Here is a 25,355-nt window from a genome sequence, read left to right as displayed (position 1 = left end):
AACAGGAAGGGTTGTAGACATTAACAGTCATGGACATTCAAACTCTTATACATAAATTATCTTAGAAAAATGCACATAAGACTTGAATAATGTAAATACATTAATGCATTTAATAATTTAAACATTAAAGCGCATTCAGGAATTCGTGGCAGAAGCTGTTCTGAGATAAGGAACGGTCCTGGAAGTTGTGTGTCCCAAGATCGATGGCTGGTTTCTCCTTGAGAAAACTCTCTGGGGAAGTCAAGCTGTGCAACTAGAGTGACCGCCTGTCCTAAGAAATCCCAGGACATTAGCTAGCTCTTTTGCTTTTCACCTCCCGTTCTCTCTCTGCCACATGCATGAACACATACATAGAGAATTAATATCTCATGGTCCAGAAAAGGCCAGTGTGCATTTTGCCATTTTTTTTTAATTGCATTTGTGTTGCAGTTTGTCTAGAAATGAGGTGAAAGAGCTTCAGAGAATGAAGGTGTCTTTGCTAAAGGTAACATACCACTGAATGATAAAGAAACTGCCTGCAAGATCAAGATGTTCTATGGTGCCATGCAGGGTAAGGAGAAGAATTGTTTAGACAGTATCTAGACTCTAAACATGGAGTCTTAACTACAAACAGTGAAATGGGAATCTTCTTCTTCTAGGGCATTGCATGAACCTGTAATTTAGACTCCATCCTAGCTGTTAGGAAGACAGTATCAGTGGGAGAAAGTGAGGCTTAGGAATGCTTTGCTCGCTCAGGAATGCTTCACTCTTTCTTGGAGCCCTGAAAATCACAAGGTTGGCTCTGGTGTAATGACAAGTAAGGTGTTTTATTCTGTTCTTGCCTCTCTGCTCTTTGCATTGAAGCACCTTCAGCACTGTAGCAACACCTAACTGGCACACCGAGGCCCCTTTCATGCAAGGCATTTTCCTGAGGATTTTGAGCTGTGTAATTTTTGCTGATGTAATTAAATTTGAAAGGTGTTGTATCAGCCCCTCGTGCCATTTCTCCTTGGTTCATAGCTTTGCTTTCTTTGCCTCTTCTGCAGGCAGGTTCTTTGGAGATCGTTTGCACCCTACAGCCCCACTCAGAAAGTGGTATAAGGTATCCTGCTTAGGCCTAGATGCTGATGGAACTAATGATGGAACTAATAAAAAAGAGCTTAGTCTGATCCCAAAGGGAGAAGAGTTGGGTTGGTTAATTAAAGGAGCCTGGCACAGGGCACCTAGTAATTATAGGTGCAAGAAGTCTGAATTTGAAGAGGACTGTGCAGCTGGAGAAGGATAGGGAGGCACCCAGAACTCTGCAGTCTGTGGGCAAGAATGCAGCAAAACCAGATCTGGAAATCAGACTCTGGCAGAATTCCTTGGTGAATTCTTATTTATTCCATTTTTTAATGAGGACCTGAATCTCTCCTTATGCATTTATGTTTTTGCATGCACATGCGTATGTACAATTCCAGTTACACCCTATGGCTGGGAGGGTGATTTTATTAAAGACCAGAAGATTGAGAGGCAGATGTTTTAAGAGACACAGGCTTAGCCCTATAGTAGTTTGGAATAATTAATGCTGACTGCTGCATTGGTTGTATTATCGGTGCTACTGGGTCTTTATCTCAAGCATCATCTCAACACCCATGAATCTGTATCACTGTAGGGCAGAGCTTTTGAAGGCAAAGGGGCTGAGGCCACCAGGACTTGCTGGGAAATTGCTCCTACACTCTTCTGTAGGTGTGGGGTGGGGAACAATGCTATGTCATCACCAATGCTATGTCTCTTTATAGTTAAGTTCCTTAAAGCAGTGCTTCTCAAACTTAGGTTATAACCCCCAAAGGGATACAAAAGGCTTCAAAGGCAGTCGCAAAGTCACTAGCCAGTAAACAGCTTTCCACTTGTAATTGCTATTAGGAGTTCTGTTTCTCCTAGTTTGAAGAGTTAGCATTTATTCTAGTAACTCTCATTTTCCTGAAGGAACTTGCTGCCGTCTCAGCTGAGGAATGTGGGATGAGCCGTCACCAACAGATGAGTGCAAAAGGGAGTCAAGCTTGCATAAAGTTTGAGCAGCAGTGCTTTAGCAAATTTTGTTTTCCAGGAACAAGCTCTGCAAATGTTCCCAGAAATAGACCTATTAACTTTACCTGGTGAAAGATAAAGACAGTTATTTTGTCCCCAGTGGATTTCTCAGTAGGCCCCGTTTGAGGAAGGTAGGACTGTGTGTGCAAAAGTGTATTGTTCGTTTTAGTGCTCAGGACTAAATAATGAGGCGAGGACACCGTAGCTCTTGCTCTACCCTTATGGCTGACGTGCTGTATACTGGTAGGTGGATCACGCTAGAAAATGAAATGCTGGTTCTAGGGGATTCTAGCTCAAAAGATGAAAAGCACCAGTTTTGTCGATCTATAGGCAAAGATGGTCCACTGAAGAAAACTGTTTTGAGAACTTGACTTGTGTAGTGACTATATGTACGTGCTCCTTGGCTGCCATAAGTGTAAAATAAAAAAAAAAAAAATTAACTTGAGTCACTACTTTTTTTTACATTGCAATGGACTAGGGGAATGCTCATGGTAATTTTTTTCCAGTTCAGGTGACTTTATAGCTTCTGATCACCTGTACGAAGCCAGAGCTGAATGTCCTCAATTTTCCCATCTCAAGCAGGCAGTTCCCCTGTGTTCATGGAATAAATTTTGAGCCTCCCACACCTGAAAGGGAGAAGCATCGCTGGTGGTAGAAAAGGGGTGTGTCTGTTGCATGTGGGAAGATCCTGCAGGGGATTTTTCATAATTCAGGGCCTGTTGAGGAGAGGACTTGAGTGATGGGATGCTCTGGACGTGGCCTGCAGGGAAAACAGAGGAGTGGGTGGGGATCTCCCTAGGCTCTCATGGCTTAACGGCCACGTTTAGCTGGATTTAAGAGGCATAAGCATTTATAGTAAATTCTACTGCTATATCACAGCCGCTTTCTGCTTTTCTAGCTTTGTCTCCATGGGGGTATTCTATGCTTTATCCCATTAGACAGCCTGAACTTTTTCCCCTACTTATAGGATTACATGGGGCAGAGATGTAAGAAGAAAGGGAATCTTGCCACTACTCCACCTCTTTATCTCTATAACTCCATGTGTATCTATCTCTCTCCTCTCACAGAGGCTAAGCTTTCTGCCTTCCAAAACCCTGCTCTGAAATTGCTGATTCAAGCAGGTAGCAACTTTAGGACTCCTTGCAGAATAAATGCCTCCTGCGTGCTCCCCTGGCACTGGGATTTCCTCTCTGATTTATCATGCTCAGGTCTGCTAATGTCCCTTGACTAAACTGGGCATGGTGTGATGGTGTGAAGGTCGTTTTATATATGCCATATACATTTCTGGAGACATGGTGGGAGGCTAGGACATCTAAAGCAGTGTATCCTGCTGGGAAAAGGAGGAAGAAAAGGATAGTCTGGCTCTTCTTTTCACAGCCTCTTGTGGTGGGATGAAGGTTTTGACAGCCTAATTCAGCATTTAGAGAAAGAACCAAGCAGAAAGATTCCCCCTCACCCACTCCTTGCAGCCCAGCTGTGACAAACTGACAGATAATTAACAAATCAAGACCTCCTATTAGCCTTGTCCCTGATGCATTAAAGCAGCTCCTATGTTGCATGTGTCCTTTAGCAAATGCCTGTACTTTATGCCTACAGAGTGAGGTAGGTAGATCACTTTAGAAAGGCAAAGGGTTCTCTAAGATGTCAATGCACAAATATTTCCAGGAATGGAAGAAGTTACCTGTAAGAGAAAATGGTGGATAGTAGGTGGGAGAGCTGTACCATGACGGAATGGAAGTTCCTCTAATGGTACAGTGTGTGTATGGAGTGTCTTCTGGAATATAGAACTGAAAGGGATGTATGGAATTATTGTTGAGTCCCTCTTGTTTTTACAGAAGATGATGTAAGTTGAAGCAGCAACTGATAGGGCAGGTTTTTGACTGAGACTAACCAAGCCTGTAAAAATTACATGGCAGGAAATTTGGTTTGTGGTAGAAACAGACCTAACGTTAAGATCTTAATATTATATTGTGGGTAGTGTATTAGTGCCCTTTCCTTTCTGGCCTCAAGTTGTGGGAACTGCATGTGTAAGCCCCAAGTCAGCTGCCTTCTCTTAGCTTTAGCTCCACTCATTTGGAGAAGAATGAGGAAGAGTGTCAATATCCTTCTAGTTCAAGATGTTAAATAGACACAAGCCATTGGTTCAGCTTAACACATGTTAAAGGAGAGAGAGATATCTAATTGCATCAAAGCCACTCTTAAGTTCATGTATGTGGAGCCCATCAAGCTGAAAGCATCCAGACAGCATCTGCTGTTATCAAATCACTCTTGAGTCGAGCTAATTAAAATAGAGCTTCATTTTTCTGAACCATTGTTTGGCAGGAATTCGAAACAGGTCTAACCCAATTTCTGTGTGTTTATGAGCCTTTATTATATCAAAAGTACTTTTCTGTAAATGTACAGGGCAGTGTTAAATGAATTGATCCGCACTGTATCACTGTAGATGCACTATGGACTTCCTAATGATTTCTCTTCTAGCTTTTTCCAGATATACCCCAGAAAGCTTGCTTTGTCCCTTATCGTGTCATCTTCTTTCTCTCTTTTCCTTTCTATCTCACTCTCAAGAAAGTAAATGTCCTTGTATTTCTTTCTTTCATATCCTCCTCCTCCACTCTATTGGGATTTTTGTATTATTAAAACATTTACACATTTGCTGCCACATGCAAATGCAGAATAATAAGCCAGGACTCTTTATACTCCAGACAGGAGCCGGAGGTCTCTCACCACTGATTCTTACCCAGTAACTCATTCCTGCTGATTACAGGGGATGGAGAGGAGGGGAATCTGAACGTTGCTGTCTTGAATCTGTTTGATACAGGATTTTTGTCCTTAATTTTCTATTTTAAACATCTTACACTTCAGTGTGCAAATCCTAGGTATCACATTCCTCTTTATAATTTGCTACATACCAAGCACTAAACTTAAAGAGACGTAGAAATTGCTCCCTGAAGACAGGTTGTACTCTTTGGCATCTAAAAGCTGATTCATGAATATTCTCTGTAGAAGGAGAACACCACACGTAGGGCCAGTCAGTCCACAACATCTGAGTGTCAGCAGCAGCCCAGTGAAACAGTAAAGTCAGGAAATAACTATTTTTCTGGTACCCAGTACAAGCCATGTTCATATGATATTCTTAAGTCTTAAATTTATTTCTGAGCAGTGGATTCATATTACAAAAAACAGAAGTTAAGGCTTAGCATTGGGTAAAAATCCTGACAGTGATCTATCATGAAATCTCCCTAGAAGAGTAGTAAAAACTTTTGTACTTTTAAAAATAGCTGGATAAAATACAAATTCTTTCTGAAATGTAAATGTACTTTCTGCACAGTTCGAGGAAGTTTGCTTCTTTTAACTCAGTTAATTCACCTTGGAATGGAGTTTAAGTGCATTTTATTTTGCATTTAATGCAGTCTGTTCTGAATGCATATATTCACCTCCTCTGTATAAAGCTTAAGAGCAGCACACATAAACTGATACCGGAAGCAAGTGCAACATTTTGCTAGAAGCAAACCAATGGGTAAAGTTCTATTAGATGTTTGCGAACTTATGAAGTATCGTTGTCTCTTGTTCTGTGGTTTTAGAGAGATGAAGAAAATTGTTACTCAGAAGTTTGGTCTTCTCTTCATTGACAGTGACTCTCTCCTGATTCCTCTTTTAATACATTTAAGTGAATTTAATGCTGTCAAAAAGCAGCAGAGTCACAGTATTCAGGAGGATAGATGGACATTGTACTTTGTGCTTTTTCTGTAAGTCTTGTAAGCAGACCTAATCTGAGGGCCCTGCTGCTAGGGGCCTGACTAATCTCATGATTTATTCAGTACCTATCTTCTTTTCCGAGTCTGTCAAGGTGTACAGTGGGTATTTGTCTTTCTAGCAACTGTCTCATTGATATGGTCACTTTCCCAGTCAAGGGTCATGAGACGATGGCTTTGAGAGAAGAATTTCTGGTAGAACACAACAATAGAGATAAATCCAGATATTCTTACATGCAGAAGTAATTCAAACAACATTTCTGCTCACGTCATGGTGAGTACAGAACGAATGTGTCAGATCTAAGAATATCTTCATAGGCTTCTCAGCATTTCCTGCATATGTGATTGTTGCTGTAGTTGCTGCTGCAGAAAGAAGTTTTCTATTCTAGCAAGAAACACTCTTTCTTTTTTGTTTTATAACAACAACAACAAAGTCAAGCATTTGGTAGAAGGATCCAAAAGCCCAGGAAATGCGTCTCTAGGGCTCCTCGTCAATTTGGGATCTAATGAAATATAGAAAATACTCAATAAAAGCACCTTTATTACTTTAAATGTTTAAATGTGGAGTTTTTAGCCATCAGGTTAATGTTTTTGTATCATTTTTTGATTTGATTGTGAGCACTTTTCCAGGTATCTCTGCCACTTGAGCACTAATTGGATTTCCACAGATAAACGGTGCTAGCTGCAGCCCTTACATCACTGTGTTTTTACTTCATCATTATTTTATTTGTTTTTACTGTAAAGGTTAATAAATCTTGGTATGTTTAGAGTATGAAACAAGGCAGGCAGGCTAAGAACTACAACATGAAGGGGTGAAGCTTTATATGCTGCTTTCTCAAGTCTGAGGGGTGGAAGGAGAAACAGTGTGCCCTTTGTGGTATTTCTAATGGGCTGCTGGGTATGTTAGTCAGCCAAGTAGCGATCCATAATCCTTAAGATAAAAAGCGTTGATCTCTCCACTAGTTCTCAGACAGGGCTGTAAGGCATTTGAATTGGGTTACCATTGATTTAAGGAGGGGAGAAGACTGAGTAGCATGGGTCTGCTTAAAAAGGGATATATGGAATTTATTTTATTTAATTTTTTAAAGAAAATTGCAAGCCTTTCAGTGCAAGTGCACCTGAGTTCCCTCTGGATTCTCAAGGAGATTAATATAGAACTTGCCAATATTTTAGGGAGGAACTAATTGAATGGCAGATTTTAGTCAAGATTTAGGCTGCAAATAAATTTCCGTAAGAATTTATAAAGGTCTCAGACTTTTGGTGTCTCACCTATTTGTTCAGGAAAGCGTGTATTTTTTACCGTTCTTCTGGTTTCCTGGGAAGTTGAGCTTGACTTCCTATCACAGTAGAAGTAACCCTTAGTTTCCAGCCACAAAGGCAGTGTGGAAGCCCTTTTTGGCCTAGCAGGATTGGAACTAGTGCATTTCAAATGCCACCAATTTTGGACTTTGTGGCTTAATAGAAATTGATTGAGCAGCCTGTACTTGGGCCAAAGCAGCATTAAAGACTGAATTTGCTTTCTTGTGTTACAAAGATAGAAAAATGCCTTTTAGCTCCTATGGATCAGGTGCAGAGTCTTGGGAAAACCGCAACGTTACAGACTCAAGCTTTCGGTTGTGCCAGTTCTCCGTAGCAACAGCGGCCATTCTTACATTGGTGTTAATCCCTTGCTGTGGTGTGGACCCAGATTTCAGAGAGATTGTTGATGCTTTCTGCAGCATTTATCAAGGAAACGGCTGCTTTCTTTTTTTTTTTTTTCCTGAAGTGAGTAATTGTTTATTAATTTTTCAGCACTTAAAGAGTATAATTATAATAGTCCCTGACACGCGCTGGCTGTGCCAGGGTTTAAGGGAAACAAAAAAACAGTAGAAGTGCCATCTTGAACCTTGTCTGATTTTGTAGGCCTTCCTTGTTTGGACCCAAATTTCTGTGTAGAAACTAAGCTTGCGTATAATACTCTATAGAACTAATTCTCTTGGACATTTTAACTCAGTTTAGGATGGTGGGATCTTACTCAAGTGTTCCAAGAAAGAGGAGCCGGTGATCAGTACACATGACTTTTTGGTACTGTATTGGTTGAGCAGCATCCGGAATTTGTCCTTACATCTATATGCTTTGTTTCTTTAAATAGTGAATGTAACATCCATGAAAAATGCCAAATTGACCCCAGGGGAAAATGAAGTGGACCCGTTGTTTGGTGAATATTTATGGCACGGACAGCTACAGTGGAAATGTTCCTCATGTTTGCCCTTATATCGTGTTTCTCACTCCGTTGTAAAGGAAGCATCCTTAAAGTTGACAGGGAAGCTCAGTTGCTTTTGAGGCTGCTCATGCAAGTTCCTACATATGAAGGAGAAATTCAGTGATGTGAGCTTCTTTCTGTTGTGAACTGGACAAAGACAAGGGACGCAGCTGCTTTCGAATCTATAAAATTATTCCCCTTGCAATCCCCATAGACTAGGCAGCTCTGGCCAATCAGATTTCTTGCCCCTTACTTAGTTTTTCCCTTAATGGGGCAATTAACAGCAGGAACAAAGTGCATGGTCTGCTCAGTCTTTATTATTTGTGTTACAATAAATGTCTAGGAGGCCAGTTGCAGACCAGTACCAAGTACTGTGCAAATACGGAGTAAAGGGACAATTCTTGTCCCAAAGAACTCTAAGTAAAATACTAAATTTACATGAAGGTCTTCCAGTGTTTTAAGTCCTTCTCCTTTGCTATTACTTCCCAACTGCTGTGGTTTGCATGATTTATTGCGCAGCTGTCACAATTTCCAGCTTCTTTAATGTTTCCAACATGAAACCTTTTGTTTGTTAGATTCTGGCGATCCAAGTAGTTTCCTCCAGCATCTCCTTATTCATTCAGTCATTCAGATCTTCCAGGTAATAATGCCATCGTACACACACCCCCCCCAAGTTCACCCCTAATTGTTGGGGGTTTTATTGCTGCAAGGAGGACACTCAGTTTCTAATCTCCATTTCCCATGGACTAAGAATTCTATTAAATGGTGTTCTTGAAATAGTAGGTTCGAGGAATAACAGCTTGCTGGTTTTTCCTGTCCATTTGAGTCATTTCAGTCTACAATGTCTTCATGGCATCTTCCACAGATGGGTTCTAGTGTTTCGATCCTCTTGCACTAAATCTAAGCCATTGTGTTACTAGTATTTTCCAGTCCCTTGACTGTGGAATTAGAAGGGTCTAAGTGAGTCTGAACAATGATCCTGTTCTAGTGCATCTCTTTGATTGATTTAGCCTTCTGGAGTCTACCATTCAATAACGATTTTAAGTATTCAGGCACAATTGTTAGATGTGACACGGGCTTCGTATCCTTACATCATCTTCTAGCTCCCAAGCATGAGAATGAACCTCCAGCAGTCCTTGGCTGCCCTATAGTTAAAAGAATGAAAATGTAATAAATTACAGCTTCATTGTTTCTTACGTTCTGCACATGTGAAGATAATAGGGTGAAAGAAATTTCTTTCAGAAGCTTTCTTTTTTAACTCTTCAGTAATGGCAATATGGAGAGAGGAGTGTGAAAGGTAAAGAGTTGGAGGTGCTGCCATGTGCTCCCCTGAAAGCTGTATCATGCATTTTTTTTAGCTGTGAAGCCACGGAATGATCTTAGTTCTGCTGTAGTGAGCATCTTGGACACTGACTCATTACATTCCTTTGGAGTGATTCAGCTCAACAGCTTGACACTTACATTAATTTCACAGCACAGAGCCTCAGTGATCCCTAAGCTTCCTTCTGTAAGAAGGGAGAAGCAAGATGTATAAACTGGGTCCTGTCAGGAAAAGTTATAAAAATCAGATTCTCTTTAATCAGTTTTGACCTTTCACCTTCTCTCTTCTTAGGCCCCGTTGAATCAGTTTGTTAACCTTACCATGGCACCCTGGCTTCACCCACACTTGGAAGCTGGATACCTTAGCTACTTGCATGAGGCACTGACCTTCTAGTCCATATATTATCCACAATGATCCAGTACATTCAGCGCTGAGGTTATTGCCGTTTTTGTGTAAACAGAACTTCAAATAATTTGCTGCCAGTTGGATTGCAAGCATTATTTCCCACCGCACCCCCTCCCGTTCATCTTGCTGCAATACCTTCTTTGGTGGTACTGGGGATTATAGGAAGCTTGCAACTGAAGCTTAGGCAGAAGCACAAAAAGGGGATTTTTAAAGTTTATTTTTCCTCTGAAAGTGAGATTATATCTTTTCAATAAAAAGTTAAAATATGTGAACTCTAGAAAAAAGGCTACTGATTGGTTAAAATTTATTGTGGCTGCATGATCAGTTTAATACATTTAGTTTGCTGTTCTGCTCGTATTTCTTATAAGATGTTTTTCCAGCATTTATCACTTCCCCGTAACAGTTTGTACTGTGTTAAACCTGGTCTTGGGAAGTCTCATTTGGAGGTGTATTTCTTTCTGAAATAAAAAAAATACATAGCACATTTTCTCTCTGCATAAAAATAGTTATTGTATGTTTCTTTTAAAGCATGTGTAAAAGTTTCTTGTTCTCTTTAGTTTTATGCATGTAAGTATTACTTGAATATTATTCCTCTTAAAAAGACAGGAATTTTGTCAAGATGTCCACTATGTTTTAAATTGAATCAGAAAAAACTGAAGATGATAGAGATATTTCACTTTGAAAGGTGACTACTACACAGACGAAGTTGCTACTTTTCATAAGGGCTTTTACTCCATATATCAATGTGTTTTAAGAGAGACTTGGGTCAATAATACCATGCTTTAGAATTCCCTAAATACATATTTACACAATAGACCTTAAAATATATTAGTCTATCATGTCAGCTCCTGTACACTTCTATCAGGGATGTTTTATGTCCTTAACATATGACACAATAAAACTTTATTTTATATAGCATTTTTCATACAAATTGTATCCTAGAATGCATTGTGGGGTTAAATAAGATTTTCACAAGGTTAAAATTAAAAAAAAGCTGAAGGGCACAGGAAAATTAAGAGCTTTGCATAGGAAATATTTATTTAACTGAACAATGGGAATCTGAATGGAGAGGCCACGGAGCTAAGGGAGACTGTAAGTGTGACCGGAGCTGCAGCCCGGGATCCCTGGGGAGTGGGAAGGTTGGGTGAGGAAAGGCTGGTGTATGGGAATAAAGAAGGTGGAGGAGGTCGTGCCGCTATGAACAGCTGGAGGAAGTGTGAAGTGGCTCCTGGAACAAAGAAGTTGAGAATAGGGACTGTGTGGAGTGAGAACAGCAGAAGAAATGAGGGGGAACTGCACTGAGGGGAAAGGAAGCATCTGAGAGCCCACCTCTGGGGTTACCCTGGTGGGTGACATTGGTGGGAGCAGGACAGCACCCTGTGCCCAAGGGTCTTTCAGCTTCTTATTTCTGCTCCCTCCAGCACATGCAGGGAATGGCAGTGTCCGGGTCCCTCCTGGGACAGAGTAGGCACAACAAGATGACACGAAGACAGCTCAGCTGGGATTTTTTCTGGCTTTTATCAAAATTTTTTTTTTTTTTGGTCACCCTATTAATGTAAATTAAGTAAGGCTTTTTTGTATGTGATAATTATAGATAAATGTATTTAAAGTAGATCTGGATTTTGTAGTCCTCAGGAAAAAGAGGAAGAGTAATTTTTCCCCCCGTCCCTGTCATGTGTTCATTTTAATGAGCAATTTTAAAAAATTGAAAATAAAAGAGGAAAATGAATAGGTGTTGAACCAGCCTGTGATATGTAAATGCCAACTAGTAATTACCTAAAACCTCAATTTTCTTTCTGTTTCATCTTGCAAAACATTTCATTTCCACTGAGTGAAAACACTTAATTTGGGCTTCGCCGGCGGGTGAAGCCTGCCCCTCACCGCGGGGCCGCCTCAGCGCCGGGCCCGCTCAGCGCCTCACCGCGGGGCCCCCTCAGCGCCGGGCCCGCTCACCGCGGAGCCCCCTCAGCGCGGGGCCCCGTCTGCCCCTCAGCGCGGAGCCCCCTCATCCCGCCCGCCTCTCCGCGCTAGGGGGCGCGCTGGCTCCGCGCCGCCGCCCGGCTGAGGCCTCTTCCCGGCCCCGCTGCTTCTCCTCGGAGCGCGGAACCCAAACGCACCTGCCCCCGGCCCGCCCCCCCTGCCTGCCTTCGGGAGCCGTGTTCTTTCAAGTGTGCGTGAAAACCGGGCCATAAATGCAGGGCTGGAATTTGTTTCCTTACCCTTGGTCTGGTTGCTGTGATGTTGATGATTTTGAGTTAGATTTCATCCATAGAACTCTCCGCTGTCCGAGATTCCGGGCGCCTCGGGATTTTTCCTTTTTAGCTTGTATTACCTTTCTTTTGGTTACTATTCTGTATTCTTTTAGTTCTGGGTTCTTAATCTCAGATAGGTTTGAAGCTTGTTTCTTCCTTGCCTTTGTTCTTTTCTCATTTTCTGACTCCTGTGAATCTTGCTTTAAATTGTATTTTTTTTTTCTTTGCTCTGTTTTATGTGAGGGGCTTTTTATTCTTATTGTGTTTGTAAACTTTTCTCTGTGTGACTTTGAGATCTGCCAAACTTGGTAGGTTTCTAGGTTCTCTCACAGAGAGAATTCCTGGGCTTCTGTATGGCTTTATATAAATTTCAGTGAACTCATAGCAGCTTTAAAGTGTTTTCTCTCTCCTGACTGACCTGCAGATAATTTCTGTAGAAATAACAAGCAGCTTCTGTGAAATATGAATTTCAAAGGAATTCTGGGGCCCACAACACTGAATTGGGAAAAGGTTTGTCCTGGGAGAAGGAAGCTTGTGTGAGAGAGAGAACATTGTGTGTGTAGTGTCCCAGGACCCCGACTCCGAGAGCCCTGCCTGGAATCTCAAGGAACGGTGCCTCTTTAGTGAGATATATGGCTTCATAATTAGCCCCTTGCATTTTTTCATGAGTGCTAGCATCAGCGTTCTATGATGTGTTTCCCTGATTAACAGCTGCTTTGCAACTATTTCCGTGTGCCACCGATAACCATATTTGTCAAGTTAGTCCTGGCAGAGCACTGATTTCTTACTAAAATGCAGCATTTCTGTTTGAAGGGGGTTTTCTTGTTCGTTGCAGTGCCAGGCTTTTAAGTCAGCCCTTGTTAAAACGTAAGTTGGCTTTAGCCTGATGCTTGTTAACAGGATTCTGGGTATCTCCTTTAGAGTAGGAGTGCAGAAACCTTTCACAGACAATTTAATCTTCTGAGCCTTGCAAACATACAGCCGTACACTGAGGGGGTGTTGCTGTAGGCTAATATATTGATCAGTTCCATTTGCCCTATAGCTGTGGCCTTCTGCTCTGGCTGAAATAGGTTGAGTGTTTGTTGATACTGCCATATTATTATTTTTTAATACACTGGAAAAAAATTAATTCCAACTTCTTTTACATACGTCATGTATATTGCCAGTGTTGATTGCTTCCGCACATGTAATGTAAACTGTCTGTGCATAGTTCATGGCCTGTGCCGCCTCTGCTTAATGAAAAGAAGTGTTGCATTTAAACAGATACAGATCCACTCAGAAAGACAAAATACCATCCCTTGCAACGTATAATTCAGACCCAACCTTTACATCACAGGTCATCTCAAAGTCTCAGTCTATCAACAAATGCTGTTTAGTAATAACCTACAGAGGGTTCCCAGTATTAGGAAATCTATTAGAGCTCTTACAGGCTGTGGCTTTTGATTCCTTTTTCCATGTGAAACTCTGTTACCTAATCCTACCAAACTTTTATTAATGAAGGTGATTTTGTTTTACATTTTTGTTGATTGATTGGATTTGGGGTTTTTTTTTGTTTGTTTTGTTTTGTTTCTGTTGTTTGGGGTTTTTTTAGATGGTAGAGGGTATTCATTTGCCACAGTATTTTAAATTTCATGTTTTATTCTTCTAATGCTAGTTAAGCTGATAAAGTAGCTTAGATTGCTTCATTGGAAACCCTGCAGATTTGAGCATAATAAGAAATAAGGCTGGTTTTACCTTCCCCATTAACACAAAAGGGAGGGAAATTAGGAGTGAGGGACCTTGGCTATAACGTCAAAGTGCTGTGCTTTGGCCCAGAATTTCGCCAGCCTGCTGCACTCCCACAACATCTGCAATAAAGTTCCCGTGTCCGTTTTATATCTTTGACATTGAAGCAGAATATTTGGCCTGAATTTATGTAATTTGGCCAGACTCAAATATAATCCATGAATCGTTACACTTATCTTCTAATTAGAAAATCAAACTGTAGGACAAGACCTGCTGCAGGATTCCACCCACCACCACCCAGTAGGAAAAACGTCTTTGTGTATCATACCACTGCAGGAGAAGTGGTGGTGGGATAGCGAGTTTATGGAACTGGCTTGCTTTTAAAAGCCAAATAAACTGTCTTCCAGGAAGAGAAATACATACCTGATCCGCTAGATAAAGCTAGTTTGCTGGCCAGTGTGTGCTGGCAATCTGAGAATCAGAGTAGTGATACAATGCACATTATTTGGCAGTGTCCTAATACTATAAAAATGTGGAGAAGTGTTACAAATGATACAGAAATAGTATGGAACAGTGTTACCAGCTGAGTCAGAGTGCTATTTGCTGCATGATTTTTTTTGCTATACACAGGACTGCAAAGTCTTCTCATCTTCCTCCTCCTTTTTGTGTTGTTTAAATTATGGACTGCAGTTGCCCTTGTTTGTGCAAAGAAAATGATCCATAGAAGGTAGGAAAGTTCTTGTGTATGTCTGGTGAAAATATTGGCATTGTGACATGGCCAAAATTGCTTCCTAAGTTGCTCATGTATACAAAATGAATTATAAAAATGAAGAAGTTTCAGCTTAGCCTATAGGAGGAATGTTCAGAGGTAAATGCAAACAGAAATATGAGAAACATGGGGTTACTGGGGGAAGGAATACATGTCCAGGATTCTTTTTTATGAAGTTTGTTGTTGCTTGTAATTTTATTTTGTTTTAAGATTAAAAACGTTGTGAATAATGGAGGAAGTGATGCAGGGAAGAGATAAAATAGAAGTTTATTTTGGACTGAAATTTACTACTGAAATGTTTACATTTTTACAGGGCAAAAAAAAGTTTTAATAAAGGGTTAGAATCAATAAAATGCTCACATGGTTGTGAGCAAAAGAGCACGATGAAAAATACTGCATATTTCTTACAGGGTTTTTAATGCTTAAAACCTGATAATTAAATATGAGAGCTTGCAGAATTTCAGGTCTGCAGGCCGTTTGCCTCTGTGTCTCCAGCTCTCTAAAAGTGGGAGGGAGCGTTGAGGAGTTTCTAAAGAAACAAACAAGTAATTATTGTTAGAAGGAAAGTGGTTTTGATATGTTCACCTATCTGTTGGTCTGCTCATTTGGGCATCTTTCTTATTCAGCATATTATCTTAAGTTTATTAGTTTGGGCGCTTTATATTTCTGCATCTGGCATCGCAATATCAGCACAGTTTAAATCTGTGATTTGCCCGTCACCTGCATTTCAGCTGGAGACAGATCAAGTGCACGTAAATGAAACCGAAGTGTACTTTATGTAGGGTATTTTGCTGTAGTATTTTATGGTTCAAAATTACTGAATGTAAACTTAAGGAAAAAAAGTGAAGGAAAATAAGAAAAGGAAAAGAATTAAAAATACTCCCTCCATTTTACCTTCCCAACTTTGAAGTGTGCTGGGACTTTGTCAAATTCCCGTTAAAATAAATATGTCAATTTCATCTCTCTTCCAAATTCATTTATCATGCTTTTTTAAAAGGTGTTTTCTGCTTTACCTGATGTTTAAATTGGATTCGCTCGTTTATGCTGTTCTTTGCTGTATCCCCCATGTTTTTCTTAAATGAATTAGTAATGACAGCGTACTCCATCATACCCTCTCTACAGCCACTTTAAGGGAAGCCTGGTGATCTAAACCTTTTAACCTATTAAAGATGATTTTCCCCAATTGAATCAGACCCACCACAGGTGTAATAACTAATCATTTAAACTACACCTGCTATTATGTATTTTTAAGCCATTATGCGTGTTGGATAGATGATAATTCATGTTTATTGCATTGTCCAATGGATCCGTTTTGCCTACACTAGCCTGATTAATGTATTTAAAGAAATAAGAGATGCAATTTAAAAGAAAAAAAAACATTGATGGAATGCACTGAGGAGTACATTGAAAGTGCCATTAAACCCATCAGAACTTTGCTCTCTGACCAGAAATGCATATTCGAAGGGTTTGATTCAAACACAAAGTGAAACTTAGTGATTTCAGTAGTGATGCTATTTTTTTCACTTCTTTTTCTGCTGTGAAAAGTTTTGAAAACCTTCTTGGAACTGAATTCCAGAAACTCTTATTTTAAGATAAACTCTTCAAGACCTATCTAACAAAGGTCTAGCATATACCACCATTTTAGGAGAAGGTTTATGCCACTGCTTGGGGAGAAAAAACCTCTTCCACATGTATGCGTGGTTATTTCTAGCTCTAAAGGAAGGAAGGAATCACTTCCACTAGTTCACATGGATGTGTCCATCTCCTAAGTGCTGTTAATTTCAGGCACATCATTGCCCCTGATGTTACAGTCAGAACAGATGTCTTTGTATCAAAGTAAAGTGAATCACTAGTGCAGTAACGTGTGTGATAGTATCGGAGAGTATGTGGAAAGTTGACCTACCACATGGAAGAAAAAAATCAAATACTTTTCATTGGCACTAAATGGAAATGTAAAAAAACCAGTGCCATTGTTGTTGATGCCATTGAGTATTATCCCATACTTTATCCTTTGTTTGAATAAGTGGTCTAAGTGCTCCATCACCTTAAAGAAGCATGTAGAAGTCAGTCTTTGGACAAAAGTAATGTCTAATGTGATTTCTGCCAGTGTGGAACATAAATTTTAACTACTCGCCTACCCATTTATGTCATGAAAAGTGACTTTTTGGATATTTTTGTTATGTGATCCAAAACATGTGAAGTTGCTTCTTTTCCAGTCATGACAAGCTGAAGTATTGCTTTCAGTAAATTAGAATGATGGTAGAAAATGCCTTAAACTCTTAGAATTTCATGGAGCTTTAAGTCAGATAGACAGGAAGCGTTCTTACTAGTGATCACACGTGTTGTCTCAAGGTTGCACTCAACTATAGGAGCCAACCTAGGTAAGAAGATCACAATATAAATGACAGAAACCCCTAAGAAATCTTAGTGGAGTTTTTGTACAGGTTGAGCTGCTCAAAGAGTAATTCAACAAGAAACTTCTAGGTTGAAATACAGTAATTGTGCTGTCTGATTAGGGTTAAGCCACAAACTCTGACGCTCATTGAACTGTTTCTGAAAGTTGGATTGGTGTCGGCTCCAGACCATCTCCATGTGTTGGATGCGATGCCTTACTTTGCAGTACAGAATGCATAATGTAAAATAGGAATTTGACCATTCCTAACTTGGATCTTTTCTCTCTTTTGTTTCTTCAATCCTCCTACCCTTATCAGATTGTGACAGCAGTGAAGTTTTTACAGAATCCACGAGTTCGCCAAAGTCCTCCTGCAACCAAAAGAGCATTTCTGAAGAAGAAAGGTATGGACTGTTAAGTTCGTGGTCTCAGTGATAAAAAAGGAGCCTGAATTAGTGTAAAGCCAAAATGTATTGCTATGGAAAATTAGATGTTAAGGACAAAGCAAGTAGTCTGTCTCAAAAAAAAATTTAAAATTTGTAAGAAATACCAATCTCTTTTCTTCCAAACTGACTAGAACAATATTGGCACCAGATGTGGAATTGTAGAATGCAGAAGACACATTGGAAGTTTTTGGGTTAACTATTATCAGATCTTTTCTGCAATGAGGACAGTTTAGAGTTGTGGACTAGTTGGTCAGTTCTAACCTTAGTGGCATTGGCTTTAGAATGACCAACTTCTAGGTGAAAAGGTCGAATGTTTCTGAAGAGAGCCAGAGAGAGGAATGAAGGGCAAAGGACTTGGTGAAAGTAAACAAGGTCAGGTTAAGGTCAAGCTTGGGGTCAATCTGACTTTCAGGCTGAAATGGTAAACTACTGACTGAGTTTAGCCCTTTTCTATAGCAGAGATAGAACAGATCCTGACAAATACTATATTGTCTTAGACAGATGGAACATACTTTGGCCATTGCCTACTGAGAATTTATTTTACTTTCTGACTCACAGCGGAACTATCTTTTGTTATTATTTTCTTTCTTTCTAAAGTTTTTAGTCCACAACTTACAGTTCATTTCAGGTGAAGTTCACTCCATGTTATGCTACCCTTCTGGGACCACATTGCTTAGATCTGTACCACAAGATGTAAATAATAAGGACAATCTTACCTTGGAGTTAATTACGTGCACTGTGGTGCACTTTAAGCATTTGGAATGATACTGAAAATACAAACTCCAAACTTCAGAGGGGAGTGACCCACTTATACATTGAAGTCATAAGTACTTCAGGGTACATCAAATTCTGTAGCTAAAGATTTTCACTTTTGAAAAGTAGGGAAGCCTATGAAATATATATTATTCTGTTTGGGGTTATGAACTGTTTATTGAGACACCTGAGACCTGATGTCATGAGATGGAGAGTTCAAGTATACGCACCACTTTGCTCATCTTGAATAGCAAAGGACCTAGAAAGGAATGGCAGTCTTCTGTTTTAGCAATGATGTCATGACAAGTAGTTCATGGATCATTTTGAGTGTGATCCTCTCACTGCTTGTCCTAGTGCCAGTTAGAGAACATTCCAATCACATAGGTATGCTGCTTGCCCCGTTCTGCCATCAGGATGGCATTAAAATTTGGAGTTTGTTGGCCGCTGTGCTCCATGAGTTTTTCCTTGAAATATGTGGACCTACGGGGAGTAATTAATCATAAAAGCTTGGGGATTTCAACTCTATCATCGAAGCAATGAAGCAAAGGAAAGCTGAGCCTAAAAGCTGTGCTGATTACCCGGGGTAACCTGATACAAAATCTATTGTTGCCGAGAGATCCTTAGCCCCCAGTATATCGTGCAATATTATAACTGCCTGATCTTCTTCTGTGCTGACAATGACCAGTTATTCCTCATTTTCTCTCTCAACACAGCTGGGTTAGAATTTCATTTGCAGAAGGTATTTAGAGCAATTTAGAGACAAATGTCTCTGGTGTTTGCTCTGCACTTCCCCACCGCAGGCTTCACTGAACAGTTTTTAGTATCAGGAGCTCCATCTAATCTGTTTAATTTTAATAAATCCCTGACTGGGAGAAGAGGAAGAGTGGGGAGATGGAGGCACAGAGAAACTGTGTCCTGACTAATACTTCTTATGAATTACTTGGCTAATAATTACTAAAGAGCAGAAATGGTTTGGTAGAGCTGTTTGTTTGTTCCTGTTTGTTAATTAGCCCTCCTTCCCTTTGTGCTAATTGTTTGTTTGAAAACTTAACAGTAGGAGATAGGAAGGAGCAGGGTCCAGTAGTGCCTGTACCTGACAGTCACTGGAAATATGTCCATATGGAATCTGAACGTTGAGCTTTCAACATGACCTCTGTTCATGACCTCGAGAGCAGAAGGTACATACTGTCATGGTACCTACATGCTCTACCAGATGGAGGCAATTATTCTTGAAACGTAGATGTGGTGGCTAGTTTACTCCTGAGTAAATGAGGGATTACACAGTTTGGTAGGCTATTCCCCCTGTTCTCTGATACACAGTCATTGTCATCCCAATGGTAGTGTTTATCCCCAGTTTACAGATAGGCTGTCTGGTAGAGAAGTCCTCGCTGCCAGTCAAAAAAGCATTTTCTGTAGAGAAACCGTTTCAGTTACAGGAATCTCTTAAAGTTATCTTTGTAGGTAATAACGCAGAGGAACTATTGTATTTGTTCCACAGTTATTCTGATTCATGTTTCTTCAAGCAGAAATTGCAGTAGAAAATCTTTTTATGGACCCTGGAAGAATTTGAGTGGAGGGGAATTTTCATATCTAGAGATAGTTGTACACCATGTATGAACTTGTCTTTTGTAGTTACTTTTGTTAAACCGTACAGGAGAGGTTTGTGGCTGGATCACCTTGTGTCTGTGAATGCGGAGGGCAAAAGCCAGGTGCCCTATCCCTGCAGGAGCCTCCCACTACCCCAGCTACAGGGACAGGATTGGAGCATTAGCTGTGGGTGAGCTTCAGGTCCTGCAATCCCGACTTTGCTTAAGAAATTTCACTTGTGAGACTTGCAGAGATGGTTCCACCTTGAATTATAATTTTTCTTCTTTTTGTAAGCGTCTCCTTCCTAAAAAAGGGCAATCAAATTTTATTTCCTTTTAATATTATTTCATATTTAATATAGAAAGTTGATTTTGTTTAATAAATTTCAGTGCAGCGAGAAATGAAATTTTCTGCAGGATCACCAGCTGGACTGGGTTTGGTTTCTTGTGAAACAGTAGTTGCAGAGGCTGAAAGTAGGCTTTCCTCGTTACTTGCAGGTCAGGCCTTTGCTGAACTGCTCTCTCCTGAACATGGAATGATAGTGTTGATGACAGTTGGGAGAGTGAGGGTGTCCTGGATTTGTAAAAGGTCTTTCAAAAGTTGGATGAGATTTCTCTGTTGTCTTAAGCACTTTTTAAACTCCCAAATACAGAGGCATTAATGAGAAACATGAAGTTATTAGAATCGTTTATCATTTTCTTTGAAGCTTACACTGGCATTTTGTGTAATTTATGACATTTCCTCCTTTTTATCATGAACTTCTTCAGATGAAGGGAAAAACAGCTGTTTCCCCTCAGAGTATCTGAAAGAAAAGAAAGGAAAAAAAGACGCTGTTTGTTTTTTGTCCAACTCGTTGATTCTGCTGATGACATGCCACAGAATCAGCGGCGCCTTGGGAGTAATTAGACAGCATGTGGGGTTTAAACCCTTGTGGAAATGTGTCTGTCATCTAACTGTTGTGCCTCAGATGTCCTGTACTGCTCAGTTACCCATCCGGTAACTCATGTGGCTTGTTAATTTTGTCTACTCTGAATCTGTAACTTCTGGCAAGATAGAGAAAGGGGGTGGAAGTGCACTATAAATGTGGAGCTCTATTTTTCAGGGTGCTAGTCTTTTGGGGCGGGGAAGGGAAAAACTGTCAGTTTACAGACCTATTGTGTAATCATGGATGAAGAACTTTTTTCTTAGTTGCTTGTTCTCTTCATCTGTAAAACGAGTACAGTAATGCCTTCCCAGAGTGGGATTGTGGGAACAGACAAAAGCATATGACAAGCTTAGAAATTATGGTGATGGGAGAACAGAAGTGCATTAGGGCAAGTAAATGTATAATTGTTGAGTTATATTGGGAAAATGTCCACCCAGAAGGTTGGACAGCCGTCAGAAGATACGCTGCCTGGATTGGTCTTTTGTATATGTATGTAACATAATGGGCTACATGCTTCTAAAAGCAGTTGCACTTTTGCTTGGTGAGATGAGTTGGAGGTTGTTGGAACCATTGCCCTTTTACGTGTTGTATCCACTAATCTGTTTCATTACTTTGCCTGATAGGAAGCGAGTTACTACACAAGTTTTTCCTGTAGGTCTTGCACAGTTTTTTGCAATGCATCAGAGTTCCAGAAAATTTTGCCTCTGTCAAGATGCCAGTGGTGATTTCTGAAGAAATTAATAAATTATTTAATTGTGCATGCCCCTTCCCAAAAGACACTCAAAAAAAAAGTGTCTCAAAGACACTTGATTCCCTGGAAACAAATGCTGTCAGCCCCAGAATCTCCAGTAGAAAACTGACTTAATTTTCTTACTATTTCTGTAGTCAGCATTCTTGGAAGTTGAACCCCTGTCTTCTCTCCTTTGCCAAAGAAACCCAAGTGGATTACCTCGAGGACCTGAGAGAAGGGGGCACGGCCCACTGCTGGAGGGCTTTAAAGAAAGTAAATTCTTCAGCAGATTTCAATTTAACCCTCTTTTATTACTTTTCTTTTTTATAATTTAAGTCCATTTCACGAGGCAGTTTGCATGTCCTTGAATGGAATCTCGTTACCATGAAAGCTTTTTTAGCATTGATTTCATAACAGTCTTAATTTAATAGCGTCGTCATTACTGAGAAGCCCTGAGAGTGAGGCCCTAGCTTTCCAGGTCACTGACCTTTTAATTACAAACCTTGTTCTGATGGCCAGGTTATCGACTGGACGGCTCCCAACTCCTGCCCCCAGCATGAAGATGAAAATAACTGCCTTTCCTCCCCCACTTCCAGAAAAGGGAGGAAAAGAAAAGTAACCTCTTGTGTTTCCGAAATTAATTTTCTCCTTCATCTTTACTTTATAATTAATTCTTTAACATGTCTCAGTGAAGCTCGAACAGTTTTTACAAAGCTTTTTTTTTTTTTTTTTTGAGAAGAAAATACAATGCAAGCCAGTAGAGTCCAGTGACAACTTGTACAAAAAAAAATATAGTTAGTAACTTGCGCTGTCAAAATACCTATTTGGGCCAAACTGTTAGGCCCTCCAAACCTTATGCTTTCCTACAAATGACCATGTTTGATAGAAGAATGTGTGATTAGACCGTAAGTGTAGACTATTCAAGGAATGCTAGATGACTTGTCCTTCTCTTCATATTTGCTGACAGGATGTGGATTTAAGAGATGGTGGAGAGAAGGAGTGAAGACTTAACTTCACTGCACAAGTGATTGTGTGAGCGAGCGCTCGTCCTGTTTTGCACTTGCAGATTGGGTGACTTGTTCTCTAGCTGTCTAATAAGTGTTTTGTGCCAAGGCCTTCACAGACCTCATCACTTGCGCTTGCAAAGCTACAATGAGACCTGGAATTCAGATACCGATAACAAAAATTTTTGCAAAAATATATTTGCAAGAATTAAGCATGTAGAAGAAATTAACACGCAATGAGAGCAAGTTCACTACCATAGGTAGAGCCAGGGAGGTTGTGCTTTCTGATTATTATGAAGTTTGCAACAGGTGCTCAAGTAGCATAAAGTAAGTCTAACAGCTTGTGTAGACTTACAGAAATGACTGTACAGGTTAAACGGAAGTCAGTGCATTGTACATTTTCATAATGCTTTTCATCTGAGGTTCTTAGAGCACAGTGTGCCCATTAACCATTGAAGCTTTGCAGCTTTTTGCATGGAGCATGTTTGATGGTGGGTATAAGGTTATCTAGATCTTACTGTGCTTTCCACTAAAAAGCATCCACCTCTGAGGTACAGCACAGCAGCTGCTTAACATCACTACGTGGTTTTTAGGAGAGAGAAATGAAGAATACTTTATCTAAGTGATCTTGCAGAAGGGAGCTTTAGGGATAGAGAATGTAATTACCGAGTAAAAAATGTACTAAGATTCTTGAAAAGCACTATGGGATATTTAATTACTAAAGATGCTTAGACCTCACTTTATGACTTTGAAAGACAGCTAACGTGCCTTTAATATTTTGCTTAGATTAAAGAAAAATATGTTCTACATCTTTTCATGCAACCAGTTTGTTCTTTAGGTGCCTCCCATCCAAGCTTTGAGTCAATACAACCCTGCATAAATGGGGAAATCTGGTTGTCTCCCAAGGAACTTATTAGGGATCGGGAGAATGAATGCTTTCATTGCTAACAAACTCCCAACAGTTCCTATCTCAATCAGCATTATCGGTACTCACATCAGTTTTGGCACTCTGCTATGTTTGCCCAGTGCTGATAACGTTCAACGTACAGGGAAGATTTCCACTGCTGGACTCTCATAATCCAGAAGAATAGATGTGCTCATGATCCAGAAATTAGTTCCACAGTTCTGTATTTTGCATTAGTTTCCTTCTTTTTTCTTCCTGAAAATGATTGAGAGTCTCTATCCATCTGCTGCGAAGGAGATGTCTCCCTGTCCTGCCAGTCTTCCGTCTGCATATCTGTCACTTGCTGTTCAGTACCAGCCTATTCATCATGCTGACTCTTTTGCCCCATCAATTTTACCACTGTTTGTGACGTCTGAACTTGTCATGAACTTCACAGATTTTCTTGGCTTCTTTGCCAAGAAGAGACCTGCAGCACGAGGGCTAACAAAATGTCATAAACTGATCAACCTTAGGACATCCTGGGGAATCAGAAGTGGCTATTCTTTAAGTTGTCAGGCTTTTAGGAAGAAAATCTTCATGCTTGATAGAATGCATTCACTATCATTCCTCAAGATTTGGAAGGAAGTTTGGGAAAATAATCTATTTAGTCCCTATCCACATGGAGAAATCGGTTCAAATCTCATCTTTGACCCTTGCCCCAGTCACTAGTGATTCACAAGAGGGCAGAAAAACACCTGACATGAGTTAAGTCATAACTAGCCATGGGATGCAGCATTTGTCCTACCTTTGAATGTTTATAATAGCCATATTATTAATAAAAATGTGTTTGTTTGAGAGAAACTATAGTTACTTACAAGTGAGTTTGTTATTTTGTAAGAACATTGTACTCGGTGTACATTTCATTCTTTTATAACAGTTGGGTTTTGTAGCTCAATGGTATCTAGAAATTAGGTTGAACGATACATCTCTATCCGTGGAAATGCTGAGATTTGGAAATTTGTTTCTATATTAAATAGGGATTAACATTAAAAATGACAGACTTTTTAAATGAAATATTATAGACCTGTCAGATCACTTTGTATTGATTAGACTGGAGTCTTTAATATTGTAACTGATAATAAAATAGGTTGATAGAATAACATAATAGGTACCATAATGTTACAGTAAAAATCCTTCCTCTCTCGCTTCAGGTGCAGCACACAGTGATCTTGAACCATTTAGGTCTATACTCCACAGAACAAGAGAGGTGATTAATTTAGAGTATATTGGATAAACAGTTTGCTACATCTCCTATTTCTGTTGGGCCACAGAAATTCCTCACGATTTCAGTGAAGAGTCCAAAATCACCTTTGCCATGTTTTTGTAGCTTGAAAATTATTGATAAATTGGAATAGACCGGTTTGGTGCCCGGGAAGTTGTGCATGCTACAAAATATTGGTTGTAAGCTTAATTTTAACAAATAATTGGAATGTCATGGGTTTAATGATGTCTCTCCACTTGGCTCTCTGACAGTAACTATGTAATGTAAAAGAGCCGTTAAAAATGGCTTTGCAAAATTAACTCCTATTGCTCACTGAGTGTGTTTTGAGTCATATCTGCCTTGTTTACTGTCAAAATAATATTTCCATTCTTGGTAGCATTGAAAAACCAATATGATTGCAGCAGAGTGAGTTGAAATCTATTCTAGAAGACAATGCTAAAATAGTCAGTTATATTCTGAGTCCTGAAATTATTAGCCTTAGTGTTTGACTTGTAAATTTAATAGTTTATTTATCACGTTTTCAAGTGAAAGTAAATGCAGAGTGCCAAAAGAGAGTCACTTCTGTAGTTACAATCTAAAAGCGGGCATTGGAGATTTGAGATATGACTGCTTGCTTGGCTTTGGGTGAGTTACTTGTTCTCAGCTTGCTTATCTGTAAAATGGGGTAAATTTCCACTTTTGCATTACTGACTTAGTAAGATTTGTGTTAGTTATGTTTATAAACTGCTTTGCTTGTTTCTGAGCATATAAATTGATATGCTTGTTTCAGAGTTCTTGGTGCTGCAGCGTGTGATTTTTGAAGTTGCTTGCTGCAGTAAAAGCCACACTTGCAGAGAGG

The 25,355-nt window shown here is 39.8% G+C and overlaps 1 protein-coding gene across 1 annotated transcript in view; it reads left to right on the top strand.

The window, feature by feature from the left end:
- PEX14 (peroxisomal biogenesis factor 14) overlaps nt 1–25,355 on the top strand; it is a 78,477-nt gene that overhangs the window by 20,616 nt on the left and 32,506 nt on the right. Inside the window, 1 exon segment of the mRNA XM_074161574.1 lies at nt 17,227–17,311. Coding sequence (XP_074017675.1) covers nt 17,227–17,311 — 85 coding nt within the window.

The sequence above is a fragment of the Numenius arquata genome, chromosome 20 (assembly GCF_964106895.1).
Source record: "Numenius arquata chromosome 20, bNumArq3.hap1.1, whole genome shotgun sequence".
Classification (NCBI taxonomy): domain Eukaryota; kingdom Metazoa; phylum Chordata; class Aves; order Charadriiformes; family Scolopacidae; genus Numenius; species Numenius arquata.
The sequence above is the reverse complement of the archived record's forward strand: the minus strand, read 5'-3'. Positions and strand labels throughout refer to the sequence as shown.